Source organism: Symphalangus syndactylus, chromosome 13 (genome assembly GCF_028878055.3).
Source record: "Symphalangus syndactylus isolate Jambi chromosome 13, NHGRI_mSymSyn1-v2.1_pri, whole genome shotgun sequence".
NCBI classification, from domain to species: Eukaryota; Metazoa; Chordata; class Mammalia; order Primates; family Hylobatidae; genus Symphalangus; species Symphalangus syndactylus.
Window position 1 is genome coordinate 105,470,167 of NC_072435.2, and position 22,532 is coordinate 105,492,698.

General features: G+C 44.5%; 1 protein-coding gene across 19 annotated transcripts in view; it reads right to left on the minus strand.

The window, feature by feature from the left end:
• Positions 1-1,825: 1,825 nt before the first annotated feature.
• Positions 1,826-22,532, minus strand: part of GIT2 (GIT ArfGAP 2) — a 65,527-nt gene continuing 44,820 nt past the window's right edge. For 3 of the 19 annotated variants that reach the window (XM_055240081.2, XM_063614437.1, XM_063614444.1), the window contains exons 14-20: positions 21,349-21,498; positions 17,444-17,692; positions 14,834-14,923; positions 11,217-11,299; positions 10,428-10,616; positions 6,050-6,113; positions 1,826-5,217 (exon numbers count right to left, since the gene is read on the minus strand). In XM_055240081.2, the coding sequence (XP_055096056.1) occupies positions 5,005-5,217; positions 6,050-6,113; positions 10,428-10,616; positions 11,217-11,299; positions 14,834-14,923; positions 17,444-17,692; positions 21,349-21,498 (1,038 nt within the window). In that variant the 3' untranslated portion in view covers positions 1,826-5,004. Of the gene's footprint in view, positions 5,218-6,049; positions 6,114-10,427; positions 10,617-11,216; positions 11,300-14,833; positions 14,924-17,443; positions 17,693-18,248; positions 19,027-21,348; positions 21,499-22,532 lie in introns of those variants that run through there. The other 16 variants (XM_055240083.2, XM_063614445.1, XM_063614446.1 and 13 more) reach the window with 10 other exon arrangements.

A 22,532-nucleotide genomic window follows, 5' to 3' on the forward strand; every position in this document is an offset into this window, starting at 1 on the left:
ACTTTGGGAGGCCGAGGCGGACAGATCATGAAGTCAGGAGTTGGAGACCAGCCTGGCCAACATAGTGAAATCCTGTCTCTACTAAAAAAAAAAAAAATACAAAAAAATTAGCCAGGCATGGTGGCACGCACCTGTAGTTCCAGCTACTCGGGAGGCTGAGGCAGGAGAATTGCTTGAACCCGGGAGGTAGAGGTTGTGAGCTGAGATCACGCTGCTGCGGTCCAGCCTGGGTAATAGAGAGACTCTGTCTCAAAAAAGAAAAAGAAAAAAGAACTCAGCACAGTGCCTGGCACAGAGGAAATGTCAGCTAAAATTATAATGATGACTTCACATGACTCTCCTACACTAAAACATGTTTAAAAGCAGAAGCCAAGGAGCTGTGTGGTGGGAAAGGCCTGGAAACGGTCTACAGCAGAGCTTCGCAGAGTGTAGTCCCTGGAACCTGTTAGAAATGCCTACTCCTGGGCCCCACCCCAGAGCTGCTGAACCAGACTATGGGGGCCCGGCCTGGTGAGCCCGCCAGGATTCCAGGAGGCCTGCTGCTGGCTCTTTTGAGCCTCCTTGCCTGAGGAGGTTGCTCTGGGTGTGAGCTGTGTGAGACACTGGTCCTAAGCCTGCACAGACGTCCCCTGAACAAGCGGGATCACAGTGAGGACGTGGCATCTTTCTGACTTCTCACTTGGAAAAGTACCCGTGGTGCTCAGGCCCTCCCCCACCCTTCTTCCATTTGGGAGAAGAGTCCCAAGTCACCTAACCAGAGGACAATCACTGGTGACCATGGGCAGCCCTGATGAACCACCATGTAAATCTATACCAGCTCCCCCTAGGAACCTGCACAGGGGGCCTTTCTCTGCAAATAAAATAAAGACCAGTGGTTTTAAGACACTAAGCTCATTCCAGGACCCCATCACCTGTTAGGAAGAAGTGAGGGCATCTGTGCTGGGCTGGCTTTCACTGCATTAAAAAAATTAAGGGGCCGGGCGCAGTGGCTCACGTCTGTAATCCTAGCACTTTGGGAGGCCGAGGCGCGTGGATCACCTGAGGCCAGGAGTTCGCACCGGCCTGGGTAACATGGTGAAACTCCATGTTTAAAAATACAAAAAATTAGCCAGGGGTGGTGGTGCATGCCTGTAATCCCAGCTACTTGGGAGGCTGAGGCACAAGAATCGCTTGAACCCAGGAGATGGAGGTTGCAGTGAGCTGAGATCACACCACTGCACTCCAGCCTGGGTGACAGAGTGAGATCCTCTCTCCAAAAGAAAAAAAAGTTAAACAGAGGGAATAAATATATTATGATAAGATGCATGGAACTAGTATCTTGATGCAGGGTTCAAAGAAAGCTATTTGCTCTGGGTGCCGTGGCTCACACCTGTAATCCCAGCACTTTAGGAGGCTGATGCGGACAGATCACCTCAGGTCGGGAGTTCAAGACCAGCCTGACCAACATGGTGAAACCTTGTCTCTACTAAAAATACAAAATTAGCCGGGTGGGGTGGTGCATGCCTGTAATCCCAGCTACTTCTGAGGCTGAGGCAGGAGAATCACTTGAACCCGGGAGGCGGAGGCTGTGGTGAGCCGAGATCGCGTCATTGCACTCCAGCCTGGGCAACAAGAGTGAAACTCCAACTCAAAAAAAAAAAAAAAAAAAAAGAAAGCTATTTGCTAAGCACAGAGGAAGAAAAAGATAGTCATTACTGTAAAACTGCGGAGCCCCAAAGCATATGAAACACTGCTGCATCTCACTAATGATGGTGTTTTGGGAGAACTTTCTCAGACCTTTTACAGAGTATCTGGAAACATCAACTAATTGATGGGGAGCACAGCATTACCACAAAAACACTTGTAGAGCCTGTTTATTGCATAACTAGCAGGCACAAATTCCGAAACGATTTTACAACACTTAAAGGGCACAATAATTACAGGAATAGAACATACAATAAGAAGTACAGAATAATGAGTGACAGGGATCAAACACGTTGGAATAAAAGGCATCTCCGTTTTCCTATGCAGCATTTTCTTTTCTAGGAACACGTTACCTTCAACCAGGACAAGGAAAGAAAGAAAATTATACTATTGGAAAGCTCATGGGTGCCATTGAGGACTAAAACAGGCAAGTTTTGCTCTTGGTTCTGCAACTGAATTGCTTGAGAAGCCGTGTACAGCTCCCGAGTTGTGCGTTTAGAATTCTGATTACATGAAATGCTATGTTTGATCTTTGGGCCCAATTCACTGTTCTTTGGCAAATAAGAACTATTTGCGTTCCAAGGCAGATGACAATTTCTGTGAAAGGAGCTTAGAGGTACAGCTGTTTCCTTCTGTTCAGCCAAGTGCCAGTTTCATAAAGTGCACCTCTGCCCTATCGGCTTTGGGGGAGGGGTGGCATATGGGGAGGAAGGGATCATTGAGAATACAGGGTAAAAAAGAACAACGTTACCGAAGGTAGACATTGCTAGTGCAAGGTACGGAATCCATGTGCAAAAGGTGGCTGGAACAAATGTTCAGACAAGGTGCGATTTGCCAACAGGAGCAGAGAACTCTGACACCAGATCTCAGATGAGGCCAAGGAAATGCACAGGGCACATACAGAGAGGACGACCTGCAGCCCTCCAATGGCCACGTCATTCCACCAGGGAAGTTGTTTGGAGTTTTTGGCACTGTGGGCTAACTGGGCACTCTTCTGAGACATTCTTACAACTGGAAATACTTTGTTGGTCCCCATGTTCCTTGACTTTTTCTAGGGCCATAAAGGCAACATCTTCTATTACAGGTCCTCAAACGTTCCAAGGAAAACACTGCTTCACCTCCTGCAGACAGCTCATTTCCCAGAAGCCTCTACAGAAGCCTGTCCTCCCTGGGACAGCAGGGGCAGGGGTTTGCAAGAAAAAGGAGGATCAGCTAAGGACATGAAGCCTGCAGAAAAGGCTATCAGATGGCACCTGAACTTAAGGTAGGAGGCCCCCTTCTAGAAGGCATCCTGGGAGCATCCAACAGCAATGTGGCACTTAGGGCTGTGGGACAAACAAGTGGAAGAGTCTTTTGGCGATGTGGACCCTTTTCCCATGCTACTCACAGTGTAGCAAAACACGACAAAAGCATCCACAGACGGTGACTTAGTAAAGCAAGCACCGTCGGGGTGCTACTTCCATGACAGCATACGGTCAAGCTATAAAGGTGTGCGTGAATCAGTCCTGTGAAAATAGAAGCTTAGTTATTAGCATGTATTGAGGCAACTTGTACTTTGATTCTTGTATCTTCTTCACATGTGTTAATGACCACTATGGGACAGAACATGCGGTTAAAAACAGGCGCGACAGCAACATAACATACAGGGTTGGCCGGTTCCATTACAGGTAAGACGCAGAGGCTGCTCCAGGTGTGTCCGGGGGAGCCAGGCCCTCACACTGCACAGCTTACAGGGCCCTGGGGTGGGGGCTGTGAGCTGGCAGCCTAGAAGACACAGCTCACCTGCACATAGTCTCTGAAAGTGTTCAAATTGGTTGCCAACATTTATAAATGGAGAGATGGCACCAAAAAAAATCTAGGTTTCTTGTCTCTTGAAAAATCAAAGCTGTGGCCACTCTAGGCCCACTTTTCCACATGGCAACAGGTGTGGAGCTGGGGGCTACTGCCCCTACCGGGTAGGCCATGGGCTCCCCATAGTCTCCTCTGCCTTGCTGCCATGTACCTGGCTCCCTTCACTCATCCACATCACTGGCCCTAGGCCAGGGTCTGAACCACACACACAGAATGGCTGCAGTAAGCAGGAACGGGAAGAGCTTTCACATTCAGAACAAGAAGGGGCTTTTTAGTAACTAAAAAACAATCTGAGCATGTTCCAGCACTTCAACCTTACTCTTTCAGAGCTCTGGAGTAGCAGGCAGCCAGCTAGGGCACACCCTCTAAGGAATTCTTGAAAGTTGATGTCTAATTTTTAAGTACTCATGAGGTGATGGAGGATAAACTAACTCAGATGACTGCGATACATCTTTCCTTATAAGAAGTCCTTAAAGATGATGAAAAATGTGAAGCAACTCATGTGAGAAAGCTGTAAGTGGTCAGAGAAGCAAGCTGACTTTTGGATGAAGGGTACAACACAATGTCAGGGAGTAGGCGATTTCTTTTCTCTATAGTTCATGGTAGTGATACCTGAATGGGTGGCACAAAATGAGTTCTGGCTTGTTAGACTGATGCTTCTCTTTGCTGCAGGTTTTGAACAAACTGCCTGGCTTACAGGGGTGAGGGAGAGCACCTGACAATGGGTGGTGATGTGCGTGGAGCTCCTACCCTGAACATGGCTTCATGAGATGTCCTGTGGGGTCAATGCTTTATCTCATTCCATGGAGCCTTCAAGATGACAACAAAATATCAAGAGATAGGAGCTTGAGATAACAACATTAAATAACAGAACATGTAACAGGGTAAAACACTGAGAAGAAATGGATCAATTCATTGTTTCCTCCCAAGAGAGACTGTGACACTAGTTTTAAAAAGTGGCAAAGTCCTTTCTCTACATACATGCTTGGAGATACCCCAAACTTAGAGATTCTGAAGTAGGCCAGGAAATTCACTTATTGCACAATGCTTGGTAGGGAACAAATGACGTTGATTTTTTTTTTTTAACTGAACTCTCTCAAGAAAATGTTTTATGAAAAATTTCATTTATAGTTTTAGCCATAGGCAGGGAGTTTTAAGGGATGGAAAAGTTTTCACAAACTTTAGACAATGAAACTATACTTTTGGATGTATGTGATCAACTCGACAGTTGTTGACAACACAACCGAACATCAGAAACTAAACCAGCAAATAGGCACAAAATAAGGCAAGTGGGTTAAATAGTTGAAAATTGGTTAGAAAACATGCAAAAATAATACTGAGTTTTCTTTTAAAAAGTTTTAAACCGTCATTAAATGTTTCTTTTTGTAGAAATCTGAAGAGTTCTGCGTCTGAATTTGAAATTGGACTTTATAAAGCCTAGAAAACAGAGGAGGCGGTGCCCTGCCCTTGTCAGTTGTTGTTCTCTTTGGTGGTGATGGTAACCAGCTGCTTGGCAGCTTTGGCAATGTCATACGCACACTGGATGACCTGCTGCGTGACCAGCTGGACGTCTGTGGGTGAGCTGGGGTCCCCTGGGAGGGTCTTCTTGCACTCTGACTGCAGTCGGTAGGCACTGGACGTCAGTAAACGAAGGGAAGTCCTCACCATATCAGACTTGGGTTTCTAAAAAGAAAAAGACAGCCGTTTACCCTGAACTGCAGGGCAGACATCCAAAAGCAGGGGACAAACATTCTTCTAAAGCAAACCAAGCTGTTCCCCAGAATGAAAGGCAGTTTGGTCCTGCCCTTTCTCAAAGGGGTGCTTTACACACTCCAAGCTTTGCAGCCCACAGCGTAAGAGATGCTGAAATATTCTGATTCAAAGGTCAAAGTGCATGCAGGGTAATTTTAGTAGTATGTGGTATTTTGAGGTAATTTTTGAAAAATATTAATCCATGTGGGTAAAATATTCCAGAAAAATCCTATAAATTTTAAGATTTGCCTTTTAGCACGACTTATATATCCTTGTCTTATTAAATCAACATTCATGCACAACAAAAATATTTCAAAGCTCTATACGACTGCATATTTTACTTTATTTTATTTTATTTTTGAGACGGAGTTTTGCTCTTGTTGCCCAGGCTGGAGCGCAATGGCGCGATCTTGGCTCACCACAACCTCTGCCTCCTGGGTTCAAGCGATTCTCCTGCCTCAGCCTCCCGAGTAGCTGGGATTACAGGCATGCACCACCACGCCTGACTAATTTTGTATTTTTAGTAGAGACAGGGTTTCTCCATGTTGGTCAGGCTGGCCTCGAACTCTCGACCTTAGGTGATCTGCCTGCCTTGGCCTCCCAAAGTGCTGGGGTTACAGGCGTGAGCCACGACACCCGGCCTCGACTGCATATTTTAAAACTGCATGTGCTACAAAAAAGCTAATGTAATATATAGGTCATAAAGAACTTTCTTGCTGTTCATTTAAAAGGATTTAAACCAAGTGAGTACGAAGTGACTTACTTTGGGGAATAATGCTGCCATTTCTGTAACAGCTACGTGTATCCTCTCTGAGCAGGGAATATAACTGCAAGAATATTGAAGAAGTTATTCAATGACAGTAAAAATGATTCGGAGGCAAAGAGTACTCAAGTGCTAGAACAGATTCTGTTTACATTCCTTTCATGAAGGGGCTGGGGCTGCAGCCAGCCGTGCATCCCACACCATGAGGGCACATGGTTATACAGCAGGACTCTCATTGCTTCCTGAAAGTTCAATCTGATGAAAAGTCTCCAGGTATGAAATATGGCAACATACACTCTTGGTCAGGTGAGGCCACACAACAGTACAGAAACATAATTCACCTCTCCTCACGTCGGTCATTTACTTCTCATGTGTTTCATCGTCCTAATTTCTAGAAAGAGAAAGGATTTCCATGCAAAAGGCCACAGAAGTGAAAAATAAAGGACTGAAAAAATTCCTTAAAATTAGAATTGGAGTCTCCCAAGTAGCTGGAACTTCAGGCATGCACCGCCATGCCTGGCTGATTTTTAAATATTTTTTTGCAGAGGAGTCCCACTATGTCGCCCAGCCTTGTCTTGAACTCCTGGATTCAAGTGAATCTCTTGCCTCAGCCTCCAAAGTGCTGGGGTTACAGGTGTGAGCCACGGTGTCCAGCCCTTTCCCCATTTTTTAAACCATGAAGTTGGCTTCTGAATAGATTGTCATAAGCAACTTATGTACTTCACCTTTGTAATAAATCTGGTTTCAAAACTATTATAATTAAAACTGTCGGCCGGGTGCAGTGGCTCACGCCTGTAATCCCAGCACTTTGGGAGGCCAAGGTGGGCGGATCACCTGAGGTCAGGAGTTTGAGACCAGCCTGAATGACATGGTGAAATCCCATCTCTACTAAAAATACAAAAAAAATTAGCTGGGCGTTGTGGCGCATGCCTGTAATCCCAGCTACTCAGGAGGCTGAAGCAGGAGAATCACTTGAACCCGGGAGACAGAGGTTGCAGTGAGCCAAGATTGTGCCGCTGCACTCCAGCCTAGGGGACAAGAGCGAGACTCCGTCTAAAAAAAAAAAAAAAAAAAAAAAGACTGCCTACATTTTAAATTAAACCATTACATTTCAAGAAAACGGTTTATAGTATCCAAAAATCCTTCATAGGAAATCCTGACTTCTACCTTTGTGAGCAATTAGAATCACAAACCATTTAATAACAAAAATTCCAACATATGAGGAGTTATTTAACTTGTAAATATGAAGGGGCAACAACCTATCTGGTCACACAGATTTCAGAAAGAGAAAAAAGCAATGTCCACAGCCATCACATGTATCATGCATACTAATAAACTGTGTGTCTGTTAATATCACAGTGACTGAGAACCACACTGAAGATTTTTTTTTTTTTTTGAGATGGAGTCTCGCTCTGTCACTCAGGCTGGAGTGCAGTGGTGCAATCTCAGCTCACTGCAACCTCTGCCTCCTGGCTTCAAGCAATTCTCCTGCCTCAGCCTCCCGAGTAGCTGGGATTACAGGCTTGCGCCACCACGCCCGGCTAATTTTTGTATTTTTAGTAGAGATGGGGTTTCACCATGTTGGTCAGGCTGGTCTCGAACTCCTGACTGATCCACCCGCCTTGGCCTCCCAAAGTGTTGGGATTACAGGCGTGAGCCACCGCGCCCAGCCAGTGAAGAGTTTTATATTCTGTTGGTTATGGTTTCATTTTTAAGAAATACGATTCACCCTTTCATCCTGCTACACAAAGAAGGAATCTTTCTTAAGGCCATCTCTCAAAATCTCACTCATTATGAACTATTTGGGGAAGTCCTTGACAAGATAGAAAAGCAAGCACACCCAGGTTAATGAGGAAGCCCTCCTCCTCTAACAGGAGTCCACGCTCACAACTTGACATTGGTATCTTTCCTCAAAAAGGTTTTCATGTATAATATGTCATAATCCCTGAATTGTATGTGTGTCTGTGTGAGGGCAGGAGTGAGGCTGGAGGCCCAAGAGACAAGACCAGACTTCAGGAAGGTCAGGGGCTGGGGTTGCTTACATGGATCAAGAGGAGAAAACAAGAGAAAAAGGCATGGGTTTAATTTGTACAATTCAAGATTATAAATAAAAGCATCTTGGGTATCTAAGTATCCAGAAATTTTAGTATAGCATTGAACAATTTATGAAATATAAATTCTCTAGACCAATTATGGTTTTAAACCAAACGAATGAGCTAATGATTAAAATCTCTGCATCATTCTCTCATGGTCTTAAAAAAAAAAAAAAAGGAAATCAGATCATTATATGTGTTGTTGAATGGATTTGTAAATTTTAAACAAAGAAAGAAAAAAAAAACAAAACAAAGAAACTTCCCAAATTGTACCAAGCACCATATTGCACTTTGAAGCAGAAATGGCCTCAGGGCAGATATTTATATTTTTGACAACGACAGCAATACAAGGCAAGCACATTTTAGTTTGAAATACAAGCACAGCACTTCTGAACTAGAGGAAATGAAAAGTGAAGCACATTGACAAATGGGGTCACGGTGCTCAGGAAGAAGTGTTATTGAATCATGATTACATTAAACACTGTCAAAAACTTTGGCCAAGCACGGTGGCTCATGCCTGTAATCTCAGCACTTTGAGGCTGAGGCGGGCAGATCACTTGAGATCAAGAGTTCAAGACCAGCCTGGCCAACATGGTGAAACTCTGTCTCTACTAAAAATACAAAAAAATTAGCCGGGCATGGTGGTGGGCGCCTGTAATCCTAGCTACTTGGGAGGCTGAGGCAGGAGGATCGCTTGAGCCAAGGAGGCAGAGGTTGCAGTTTGCAAGATCATGCCACTGCACTCCAGCCTGGGTGACAGAGCAAGACTGTCTCAAAAAAAAAAAAAAAAAGCTCTGTACTTTGGAAAGCCACGGGACATTTTGCTTTCTGTAATCAAATATGAAGTCACTCACTGCCAAGACTATGGTCCTGAGCAAAGTGAGTGTGCTTGTAACCCGTGAGGTCCAAAAGGTGTGGTATGAAGAGAATGCCTGGGAAAGGACGGGGGAGGAAGCCAAATAATTAGACAGCTTTTATCGAAGGAGGCTAAAAAGTTATGCAGGTTTCTCTTTTTCTCTGAGGAGCTTCCAGCAGTCCCTCCAGAAGACTAACTCTTATCTTTCAATAAACATGGATTATTCCCTTCTTTCCTAGTGGGAAATAAGGACACTGGGAGATGTGTGAGCCATATAAAAAAGGGTACAGAAAGGGGAGGTTGGCCCAGTAGTGCCAGGACTACAAAAGGGAATACAAAGGCCCAGATGCATGTCTGTGTGGAAGAAGAAAACAGAAGAGTAAACAGCACAGCATCCCTTGAACACTTTTTGCTCGTGCAAGGCGTGAAGAAAGTTCTTCACTGAAGTCCTAAACTTTGCTGACCTATGAAAAGAATGAGATTTTTCTTGGGTTTGACTGAACTCTGCTGGTTTAGCTAATGTTTTATGAGTGTCTACATCCTGCCAACCATGGGAAGCTAGGATGTTACCCCAAGCAGTTCGCAACTCACTGGAAGTTCTCAGAGAATTCACTCTCAAAGAACAAAAGGCTAAGTTGGAGCAAGAGCCAGTCCCTTACTCAGGGTAAGAATTAACCACAGGACGTGCTTCTAGTCAGAGTAAGCAGCCTCCCCTCTCATGCTCAGAGATGGATTTGGGTGATGAGGAGATCAACTTTATTTATTTTGCGACAGTTTCGCTATTGTTGCCCAGGCTGGAGTGCAGTGGCATGATCTTGGCTCACTGCAACCCTACGCCTCCAGGGTTCAAGAAATTCTCCTGCCTCAGCCTCCTGAATAGCTGGGACTACAGGCACATGCCGCCATGCTCGACTAATTTTTGTGTTTTTCATAGACACAGGGTTTCACCATATTGGTCAGACTGCTCTTGAACTCCTGACCTCAGGTGATCCACCTGCTTTGGCCTCCCAAAGTGCCGGGATTACAGGTGTGAGCCACTGTGCCCAGCCCAGGATACTTTTTGTGTCAGCGGCCTTGTCCTTAGCCAGGCCAGGGTATAGCCATGGCCAGAAGCAAGGTGTAAGGTAGCCCCTTTCCCCCTCCACCTAGAACTAGCATTGTCGCCACCCTAACTATGCCACAATCCTATTTCTAGAGGCATTTATTTTCGGAGCTTCATAACAAGATGAAAAAAAAGAAAATACCATGTAAATCAAACAAGACAAACCAAACCAAAACTGACATTGTTCTTAAGCCTGTTATGTAGACTTGTTTTCAATGACCTTGAAATCAGCATGCTGGGAACAGCTGCCATTAGGAACGTGGGCATCATCCCTTTCTGGGTGCATAACACACACTCTCCCAAAGCAGGGTCTTCAATCCTGCTTACCTGTCATGTTTATTTTCTTGGGCTGCTCTTAAGAGCTCCTGTATGTTTTTGGTGATCTGTTCAGTCTTCCTGATGACATCTTCGGTGCTAGGGAGAGTGGGGCTTGGGGCCACATGGGGTTCTGCTGTGTCTGGCACCAAGCCATCACCTGGCCACACCATACTTCTCTGCCGTCCCTTTCGGCTTGACCTGTGAACATTAAAGATGCAGTTAAATACAGCAGGTGCTTATCAGCTCCCCCTCTGCTTCTAGGAGCCACTTTGTATGCACTGGCTAAATGCATGAGCAGGCTGGTCTCGTCATTTCCTTTATCCTGTCTAGCAGCAGACTCACGGTAAGGCTCTAAAATCGGCTATTTCACTCTACCATAGGGCTGGAAGTGTTGACTCTCACGGGAAGGGTGAAGGAGGGAGGGGAAAAGGGAGGGAAATACCTGGAGCGGGGAGGGTGTTTGTTTATAAAGCCATCCCCAGGTGGGCCAACTCTTTGGGTACGGATGCAGAATGTAACCTAATGTTGTCTTCATGATGAAGTGGGGTAATGACTTTAAACACACTACAGACAGCTAGAGACACATAACATGCTGGTACAAAGAAAAAGGCCTTTCGGCAACAATGTGAGATGACAAGACATGTAAACTATGAGCATATGCTTGAATATTTTAAGATTTTATGAATCTGAAAATAGAGAAAAGGGGTGTGTGTGGTGAACTGCTTCTGCTGGCCCAGGCCTGCCAGGTCTCTGGCCCTGGGGATCCCCTCCCCTGGCACGCTCGTCCTGTGGATGTACCCCATGCCATCTGGCTCCATGTCATTGGGAGTGTTGTCGTAGTCACTCTCAGGTGTGCTGTTCTGCTTCTCCAGCCTGGATGCCTACAAGAAAGAAGAGGGACCCTCATGAGTTTGTAACATGAGGAGTCTTCTCAGGAGTCTTCCCCAGGAATTGTTACCTGTTAGGCTACTGGCCTTCACATCCCAAATCTCATTTGGGACAGGGGACAACTCTCTAGTGAAAATTTAGTACAAGATGAACATTGGATCCAGAAATGGCCTCTTTCCTTCTTTGCACCATTTTCTTCTTAGCTCAGTGGCTACTCCATAATCAGATCCTTAGTACAAACTAACAGACATGCAAGGCAATACACCCTCATTTAGTTCTCAAATTTATAACATAATGAGATGCAGTTAAAATACAGGCAGGGTGTGGTGGCTCACGAGACAGAGTCTTGCTCTGTCGCCCAGGCTGGAGTGCAGTGGTGCAATCCTGGATCACTGTAACTTCTGCCTCAGCCTCCCAGGTTCAAGCGATTCTCCTGCCTCAGCCTCCCAAGTAGCTGGGACTACAGGCGCCCACTCCCACGCCTGGCTAATTTTTTCTATTTTAGTAGAGACAGGGTTTCACTGTGTTGCCCAGGATGGTCTCGAACTACCGAGCTCAGGCAACCCACCTGCCTCGGCTTCCCAAAGTGCTAGGATTACAGGGGTGAGCCACCATGCCCGGCCTTTATAATGAATCTTTTTGCCTTCCCTGATGAAAATGTGATAAATCGCAAATCAAATGCATTACCCTCAATGATCAAAAGTACCAAGTTTCATTTAAACATTTTAGAAGAGTAGTGACTCATATACCTAATAAGTGCATTTGGTAAATGTTTTCTCAAGTATGCAAAACAACATATAGCAGCAACCACCCAGGAAATCAGTTACTTACATGTTAGTTAAGTCCTTCATCATTGTCAACAAAAGCATACGTACAGAATTTCAGTGTAGCTAGCATTTAATTGTATCAAATTATTATAAACATGCAGAGCCAAAAGCTATTGGTTAAGAGTGCTGCTCTCTCAAAGCTGTTAATAGGAAGGTTACCTTATAGCTGGTGCTGGTTCAATTTATTTAATAGGTTTGCAGTTTTCTCTGAATAAAGACATGCCATAAAAATCTAAACTCATGATGAAGCTGTCAGGAACAATCAGGGTGATCAGTTTAAATGATTTTTGTACAAAACTCTGTCTCAGCAAGCAGTCCTTGCAATGATTTTTAAGGCTACCATACAAATTAAAAAACAAAATTTCACAGTAGACAAAAGAGGTTTGACTTACAAAATTTCTAATGAGATATTTAATCACGGTCTAACTGTCCTTTAGTTGTATCTGGGATATTTTAATGAAACATTACAGTTCAATTTCAGAACTGCTCAGGAGACTTTTTTTTTTTTTTTTTTTTGAGACAATCTCACTCTGTCACCCAGGCTGGAGTGTAGTGGTGCAATCTCGGCTTACTGCAACCTCCACTTCCTGGGTTCAAGGGATTCTTGATTCTTGTGCCTCAGCCTTCAGAGTATCTGGGATCACAGGCATGCACCACCACCCCCCGCTAATTTTTGTATTTTTAGTAGAGACGGGTTTTGCCATGTTGGCCAGGCTGGTCTCAAAACTCCTGGGCTCAAGTGATCCACCCACCTTGGCCTCCCAAAGTGCTGGGATTACAGGCATGAGCCACTGCACCCAGCCAAGACTTTAAGTACAATTTATCAATAATTCTTTTTTTTTTTTTTTAGTACAATAATTCCTTTTTTTTTGAGACAGGGTCTCACTGTGTTGTCCAGGCTGGAGTGCAATGGCACAATCATGGCTCACTGCAGCCTCGATCTCTCATGGTGGGCTCAAGTGATCCTCCCATCTCAGCCTCCCAAGTACCTGGGACTACAGGTGCACATCAACACACCTGGATAATTTTTTTTACTTTTTATAGAGATGGGATTTTGCCATGTTGCCGAGGCTGGTCTTGAACTCCTGGGCTCAAGCAATCCACCCGCCTAGGCCTCCCAAAGTGTGTGAGTCACTGCACTCGGCTGAGAATTCTTAATAGACTGAAAGTGAAGTAAAGAATTCCAAAAGGGTCAGGGCATGGTGGCGCATGCCTGTAGGCCCAGCTACTCAGAAGCCTGAAGCAGGAGGACTGCTTGAGCCCAGGAGTTTGAGGCTATAGTATGCTATGACCATGCCTGTAAATAGCTACTGTACTACAGACTGGGCAACATGAGACTCTGTCTCTAAAAAATAAAAAAATGAATCCTGAAAGGGCCTTGGTAATCCATATGCCACTGGAACTAGGAAAGAAAGGCTCTCCATCCATTCCTAGGTGTGGAGGGAATGGCAAAGGCCCAGTGCAAACCCCACCTTGCCTGTAAAGGTGGTCCCTTACCCACAGCCACCTTCCTCCTCTTACCTTACATTACCCTTCCATTAAAAAAGAGATGGAGCCAGAACTGGGACATGGATTTTCAAAGCCTGTGCTCTTTCCATGGCTTTCCCAGGTTGCGGTCATGTACCATTCTTTATGCATGAAAGTATTTTTTAATTGACAGTGCCTTTGGGAGCAGGGGCTGTGCCACCTGAGTCCTTAGGACCCTTTCATTGACTTACCAAAACGCTGTGTATGGAGGAGGTGCTTAATACTTACTGCCTGACTACTCTAAAAGGGGCTTACCTGAATCATGCACTGCTATTGAGACCATAAATTATACACCAGTAGGTGAGGTTTAATCAATCCATACAAGTGAACAGCTTTAGGTTAACAGCTGCTTGCACAGCTCCAATGCCACAAGGTGTTAAAATTCTGATTCAAGATGTAGGGACTTGGCCGGGCGCGGTGGCTCACGCTTGTAATCCCAGCACTTTGGGAGGCCGAGGCGGGCGGATCACGAGGTCAGGAGATCGAGACCATGGTGAAACCCCGCCTCTACTAAAAATACAAAAAATTAGCCGGGTGTGGTGGCGGGCGCCTGTAGTCCCAGCTAGTCGGAGAGGCTGAGGCAGGAGAATGGCGTGAACCCGGGAGGCGGAGCTTGCAGTGAGCCGAGATTGCGCCACTGCACTCCAGCCTGGGCGACAGAGCAGGACTCCGTCTCAAAAAAAAAAAAAAGATGTAGGGACTTGTAAACCTTGGTTTGTCAAGTGTGGTGCTGACATAAAATGTGTCACAGGTTAAAAAAAAGGCATGACATTTTAGTACTTCAGCGAGTCCACATACAGCAGTTTCAATCTGACAACTGTAGCCCTGAACAAATTTGGCCTATTACAATATCTAACCAGCAGCCAGCTAATTTGCTGGTTGTTTAAAAAAACAGTATGCTCAGAATAAATGCTGTAGGGTGATTTGCAAACTTTGTTAAATATGACGTGAACATGAGCAGTGTGGGGTTAGAGAAAGGGAGGCGCCCTCGATGGGTGAGCGTGCATGTGCACGAGTGTGAGCCTGATGCACTGTGAGAAACCAGGAGGAAGTGCTGCTTCATGCAGGACGGAAGGGCAATTAGCGAGGGACATGGGGGCCAGAGCCCAAGCACAAAGCGCCCAGGAGCACGGCCCCTCCTCCAGAGAGCAGACCATTCAGAATGTACTTAACCCTTCGGGTGCTTTCGTCCCTCGACCAGGAAAGTGTGGAGGGGAAGGAAGGCAGAGATGAAGAGGAGGTCACAAGTGCACTCCTCCCGATCTGGAATGGGAAAGAGAAACACACTCGGGAAAATACAAAACAAACCAAAAACCTACCATCTTGCCAGCTTCAGTAAAAGAATCCCGGAACACCACACATTATGTGACATGAGTGCTGCAAACTCAGTGGCCACCGGTAACAGGACCCCAGAGATGTTTAAACTCTTGGTGAAACACCTCCTGGAAATTACTCTGAATTTAATAAGGCTGCTTTTCCATAAGGGAAATACCTAACATAATTTGTCAAACTTGTCAATAATTTTTTAATGGATACTATGAAATGCATATTTGTTTTTCAATCAGGACTGATGTGAAATGAGAACCATACAAATGATTCTAAGTTGCTATACACTATCAATCTTTTTTTTTTTTTTTTTTTTGAGACGGAGTCTCGCTCTGTTGCCCAGGCTGGAATGCAGTGGCGCAATCTCGGCTCACTGCAAGCTCCGCCTCCCGGGTTCACGCCATTCTCCTGCCTCAGCATCTCCAAGTAGCTGGGACTACAGGCGCCCGCCACCACGCCCGGCTAATTTTTTTGTATTTTTAATAGAGACGGGGTTTCACCGTGGTCTCGATCTCCTGACCTCGTGATCCTCCCGCCTCGGCCTCCCAAAGTGCTGGGATTACAAGCGTGAGCCACCGCGCCCGGCCACTATACACTATCAATCTAATTTTTAGTACAGTTACAGCACCTTCCTGATATCTTTATATTCTAATTTTTTCTAAAATAAGAAAGTACACTGAAAAATAACAAAGCTGCTTTTCCTAAATTTTGTCTTCAGCTATACAAAAATAAGATTCTTAACTTAGGGTGGGCGCGGTAGCTCACACCTGTAATCCTAGCACTTTGGGAGGCTGAGGCGGGAGGATTGCCTGAGCTCAGGAGTTTGAGACCAGCCTGGGCAACATGATGAAACCCCGTCTCTATTAAAACACAAAAAAATTAGCCAGGCTTGGGAGCATGTGCCTGTAGTCCCAGCTACTCAGAAGGCTGAGGCAGGAGAACTGCTTGAACCCAGGAGGTAAAGGTTGCAGTGAGCTGAGATCACACCACTGCACTCCAGCCTGGGTGACAGAGCGAGACTCTGTCTCAAAAAAAAAAAAAAAAAAAAGATTCTTAACTTAGTTCGATGGCTTTCCCATTACATCAAATGTATCAAATCAATTGCCTTAGAACGTTAAACCCAAGTATCTTAAAAAGAATTTGAGATAACAGACTCCCAATTACAGTAAAACAATATTGTAATTTTACCACTGAAAATTGACAAAATTAAACTAGGGTTTAATTTACGAAACCAGGCCGGGCGCGGTGGCTCAAGCCTGTAATCCCAGCACTTTGGGAGGCCAAGGCGGGCGGATCACGAGGTCAGGAGATCGAGACCACGGTGAAACCCTCTCTCTACTAAAAATACAAAAAAAAATTAGCCGGGCGTGGTGGCAGGCGCCTGTAGTCCCAGCTACTCGGGGAGGCTGAGGCAGGAGAATGGCGTGAACCCGGGAGGCGGAGCTTGCAGTGAGCCGAGATTGCGCCACTGCACTGCAGCCTGGGCGACAGAGCGAGACTCCGTCTCAAAAAAAAAAAAATTTACAAAAACATGTCCTTGCTTTGCATCTACCTTGAGAATTTTTTTGGAAACTCCCATAAAATTTGACTGAAGAAATAATAAACTTTGACACTCAAAAAGACAAATACTACTCTCTGAAAAAGCATCACATGAAAAAGTTTAAATGTCTGTATAACATCTTGGCAAAACACATTTTATAATAAAGTAATCCAGAAGAAATATATTGAAAACCTTGTAACACTGTATGTATCCCAATGCAAAATAAGATTGTAAGAAGCCTGCTGCAGAGCACAGCCTCTGGAATTCAGCGCTTCTAAGACTGATGTAGAGTATTACATTTCCTTTTCTGAGACGACAAAGCCACACTTCCCCCACCACGGAGGGAGGAGCAGGATGCAGAAGTGAACCTAGCAGGCACACCGAGCACACGTGGAGAGGCTGCGGAGGCCTGGAGCCTTCCAGCCTTGCCTGGGCTCCTGGGCCCAGACTCAAGGCCACCTGCTTGAGGAGGAGCTGAAAAGGCATCTTGGATTCTAAAGGCTCCAGTCCTTAAAGGGGCACATCCCTGTCTAGCTCCAAGAAGGCGACACTTCCTTCTGAGAGTGACCTTTATGATTTGTTTTTGTTTTTGGAAGTGGAGAAGGAAGGAAGCTTTACCAAAAAAAGTTCCAACACTGGCTGGTTGAGAACTAATCATGGATGTGGGGGAGAAAAAAGCAGCAGTTTGGGCAAGAGCCAGAATCCCCAACTTGGTTAGGAAACCATCAGCCCATGGCCCTGTGTGCTTGTGGGAACACTGCAAGCATCTGTGGACATGTTAATACAGCAAACACAATGGTAACTCTCTTAGTCCAATTTGGCAAAGCAGAGGTGTGGGGACCTGTAGGTTCAGAAGAGGCAACAGAGTAGTCAGGCTGCACAGAGTGAACGGCAGAAGCGCCAGTGGTGTTACTTACGTGCGCGGGGAAGGGCTGGAGTCTCGTCCTGCTCTCTTCGGGGCGGCTCGCTTCTCCCATTGGGAGATACGGTTTCTGACCTGATCCGGTCTCGTACATGGACATGGGCCTACTGCCCCGGGCAGACGGACGTCTCTTTAAGGAAGAGTGGTTGGAAGTGTCTGTGTACTCAGAACCAGTTTGCACCTGATATACATTGGTTGTGGCCTGTTTCCTGAGGTTCGAATTTTCACTCTGGAGTGTTTGAAGCTGAAAGAAATGTTTGGCAGTGGGACTGTGTTTTTTTATAGCAAGCAGAAAAAGCAAACACCAAGTAAATGAATACAACTACCAGCTTTAAACAATAAGGACAGTAACAGCTAGCCGGGCTGAAAGTAAAAAGCCAATACAAACAAGGACCCTTTCTTCTGGATTGGGTGAAACACAATCAACTCCCTTCATCACGTAAGCAAATTAAATGGCTTCATTTCTGAATGCGGAAAAGTTGTGGCTTGGACTTCCTCAAAACAAAATGTCTAACCACTTAAAAATTTGTCATGGTGGGGCTGGGAAATGTTTGCAGGCAAGCTGTACACTGGATTATTCTAAGGCTGTTTCAAGCAAGAGTTTGAGATCATTAAAACATCATTTAGGTAACTTGCTTTTCAAATGAGCCCTGAGCAATTTGCAAAGGCCAAAAATGACAGCAGACACCATGGAAGCAGCACAAAGATGACTAGGGTTGCTTTGCAAAGCAAGAAAGACAGAAGTTCAGCTTATGAAAAATCAGATCGCCTATTGCTTTCCAAAAAGCCAACAAGAAAAATTATGATCAACAAGTTTTTATTACATAATACTCTTGATACTCTAAACAATTCAGCACTTTGAAAAAAAAAAAAGAGAAAACCGGATCATGGTAAGTTTGCTATATTAACATATCATGAAGAAAACTGGAAATCTATTGATCTATGGAATTGACATCTTCGCATGGATGCTCCACGCAGCACACTTGCTTCCGTCTGGTGAGTGATCATCTTTCGGTCAGGGCTGGAATATTTGGCCTTTCTCTCCTTTGGCTTTGTCACCCAAAAAACACGACCTCAGTGGTGTCAGCTTTGAACATGCTAATCTGCCTGGCACCACCCCATTTTAGAGACTGTCACTTGGAGGCCCTGAATGCTCCTTCCATTCCTCACATGCAGGCTGCTCCATGGTGCTGGATGGATTAGAGTTAAGGGGTCAGCAGGGAATCGTGTTACTCTTTGGCATCTGGCATTTTAAACACCATTCACCACGTCCATTCTTTGCAGGGTCCTTCCCTTCCGGTGCGCCTTCCTCTTCCATGGACATTTTATAAGCTGGGTGTGGTGTGACTTCAGCTGTCTACTCTTTGACAGAGACTGTAAAATCTGACCAAATTCCCCACCAGTGCCAAGGTTTAAGTCCACAAGCAACTGTTTGCACCAGAAGATCATTATTTTTTCAGTAGCAAACCCATTCAATGTTAGGAGTTACTTTCAATTTTTATTTAGAAAGCACCAATCTGTGAAAAATACACCAATAGTAGTTGCTCCTCTTCATTAATTAGCATCTTTTCCAAGCAACTGTTAAATGTGAAAGATCAGATACAAATCATGCTACTTTGTCAACTTTATGTATATTAAAAACTTTACCTAACTTTGAAATAAAATCAATACATCTTTGCTAAATAAACAAATTCCATATACTTTATATTGATCATGCCAAACTGCTGTCAAAGTGTGACTTACTGCCTCTTCCACAAAAAGACCACTCATTCTGTTACCTTGAAGAGCAAGCCATTACAGAATGATAGATTGCTTTTATACCACAAAGGCTTGCAGGGTATATATAGCTCATATCTGCAACTCTCTTTCCAAGGAAAGAACAGCTGCAAAGTGACAAAGCAGCCCTGAACATTTCTACATTCCAGGATACAGACAGGCATGAAGTGCCTGTTGAAACTATTCATTAGAGAACCCATGGCCTAGAGTGAAATGGTCAAGGTTCAAGGACTGAGGCGTGTAATTGACACATGTCCTCAATGGGGCACTGGTGCATGTGATCATGTGTTTGTCTGTGTAAAAAGCCTCTGTGGCAGTTTTTTAGTTAAGGCCTTGAAATCTGAAACTTTATCCTAACACTTTTCATGCCTGGATTTTGTCTGAATGTGTTCTCATGAGCACAAGTTCTTGGTTTCAATTTTTTAAAATGTTAGTACTCTGTATTTAGAGAGATGTCTTCACATAAATTTTAATGATGTTTATCTTAATAAGAACCAGGCTACACTTTTTTATTTGGAAGGAGTATAAGGGAAAATAAAAAGTTACGGACAATTCAATAGTTTCAGAAATCAAAAGCACTTCTAAGAATTGATGAGATAATCAATCAGCAAAAGCAAATAATTTCACTTTGCATTTCTCAAAGAAGCTCAAGATATTTGCTTTCAGAGATAATGAGGCTCTCTCAGGTGATTTCCAAAAATACTAAAAGAAGCATTGTTAGATTTTAAAAGGTGATGTGCAGCAGATTGATTTACAGTGGCAAAATCAGCATGTTTCAGAAATAGTCACCTGGTCAAAATTATTAGTCCAATTAATGGAACAAACTATAATCCACTAAATAAAATATATTCCAAAGAAGGCAGAGAAAATACAGGTCCTGTATCTGTTATGACAAAGGGGCTCTTGGTCTGTCTCGTTTATAGCTGCACGGCAGCCCTAGACAGGGCTGGGAGACACAGAACAAGTGTCTGTTCGTTTAAGGCTAGCTGATCTTGAGCATTCTTCATTCCCTGCTACTACAGGCATTAGAGCCATTTATTTCAAAAAGTCTCAAAAATGCTCTAGAACTCAACATCAAAAGAATCCTAGACCAAACCCCAGGCAAAAGTGCACAGCAATTTCCTTCCCTAGTAAATAGAGGGGCATGGGCCCCTTTTTAGTTCTTCCACCTTCCTTCAGGAAGCAGCACTGAAGAGTCCAGGCACACATGGAGTGTACCACGTCCTCAGGTCTTGAAAATGATTTGAAAACCTTACTTCTCAAATGACAGTCTAAAGACATAGATTATGTATTTCATTTTGTTTCTGGTTAAGTAAAGTGTCCAAATCTCATTTTAGAACTGAATGATGAGTGATACCCACAAAGTCATGGGCAAAATTTGGAATTTTTTGAATTCCCTTACTTAGCCTTCTCATAAAGAGTTGCATACACAATCCCCCTCCTACTAAGGGTATTCCTTGCTACCATCAACCACACTCTTTTTAGGGATTAATATATTCACACGGTTCCGATTCTCTCAAAAGGTAATGAATGAGAAAATGCTGAGCAAATGAGATTTTTTTTTTCACCAGTGTGCAGCTCTTCCTAGTACAAATGAAATGTTTTTTCTTATTTTTTGAGAACCTACTCTGTGGCAGGCCCTCCTGTAGGCTCTGGGGATAATACAAGTTAGTAGTAAAAACTGGTGAGCAATAAGGTGGGGATGTGAGATAGTGCTGCCAGGGTGGGAGCAGGGTTTGAATGCTGATAAACATGTCCCTGCCCAGGGCTCTCACTGGCTCTGTCTCCATGGTGTGATCATCCTTCCCTAGCAACGGGAAGAATCACATCCATGGAGCCCCATCCAGGTTTCCAGGAAGCACACAACAGTGCAAGGGTTATTCTAATGGGCACAAATGCTTAAATAGGATGCTAGGTTTCTCCTACCTGGGGAACTTACTCTGGATATATTTCATTTTAAATATCCAAATACATCCTGCTTCAAAAAGACAACTTGGCCCAGAGATTTCTAAGGCTGTTACAATAACTGTTTTTCTTTCCTCGGACCACATCACAGTGCCTGAGATTCTTCCTTGTACTATGGGATTAAAGCGTCAACCGTCCTGGCATTTATTAACATGTTACCTTTTTCTGCATAATTCTCAGCTCGTCACTCAAGTTGTTATTCACCTTCATTAGCTGCTGTATCTTGGCCTCAGAAGCCACTAGAGCGTTTTTGACCTCCATAAATTCCTGTACAGTGACTGGTCCATCTGATAAATCTGAATCTAGGCTCTAAAAATAAATTGGGAAAACGTTCACAATCTGAGATGACGAGAACATTAAAGACTAACAGCTCAAGAATTTCAAATTCTGACCAAGCCAGCTGAATTGCAAAGTTAAGTCAAACCAAATCAAGGCCTCTGAGAGTAATGCAAAACTAAAACATAAAAGTAGGGTCACTATCCTATTTAAAAAATTTGAAAGTCAGTATTTTCTAATAGAACAGGCAGTGAGGCTACACATCTATGCTGACAATGAGGTCTGTCCTGTCTTGTAAGCCTTTCTCTCGTTCACTCATGTTTTGTTTTTATTCATTCTTTCATTAATTCATTCATTCCAACATTTTCATTGAACATTAGGCAGTGTTCTAGGTGCTTGGGATATATTAGAAAAGAGACAAAGATTCCTGCTTCCATGGTGTTTATATTCCAACAGCATGAGAGAGTATATATATCGTATGATTGAGGGTGATGAGTGCTGTGGGAAAAGATAAGACAGAGCAGGGTAGGGGACTGCATGTTAAGCGGGGAGCTGGGGTTAAGCCTGTGAGTGGGTGAGAGGTGAGCAGAGCCCCAGGAGGTGAAGGGATGAGTCACATGAATCTGGAGGAAGAACATTCCAGCCTGCAGTGGAGCTCAGGTGTGCGGGATGGATTGGGCAGGAGGCCAGGCAGTTGACAGAGGGCCTGGTCACAGAGGGTCTTGGAATGACCTCGGCTCTCATTGAGTGAACCAGGTGGCTTCCGGGAAGTCTGCACAGGGGTGTCCCCTGCATCTGCTAATGGCACCATTTTTCTCAGTCATGTGGGCTGAAGAACTCCAAACACATCTTCTATAAGTCTATCTCCCCACTTCAACCTTCCAACTTATTGCCAAGACTTTTCTATTCTACCTTCCTATTCATTCATTCTCAAATGATTGCCAAGCCCCTCTGTGGGTGTGTCCTGGGGGTCAGCAGAGGGTGCACAGCCTAGGGTACTGCCGCCCTCTCCCCCAGCTCACACTCTGGTGCGGAGGTCTCTCCTACCTGCACCATCCTAGCGTGGG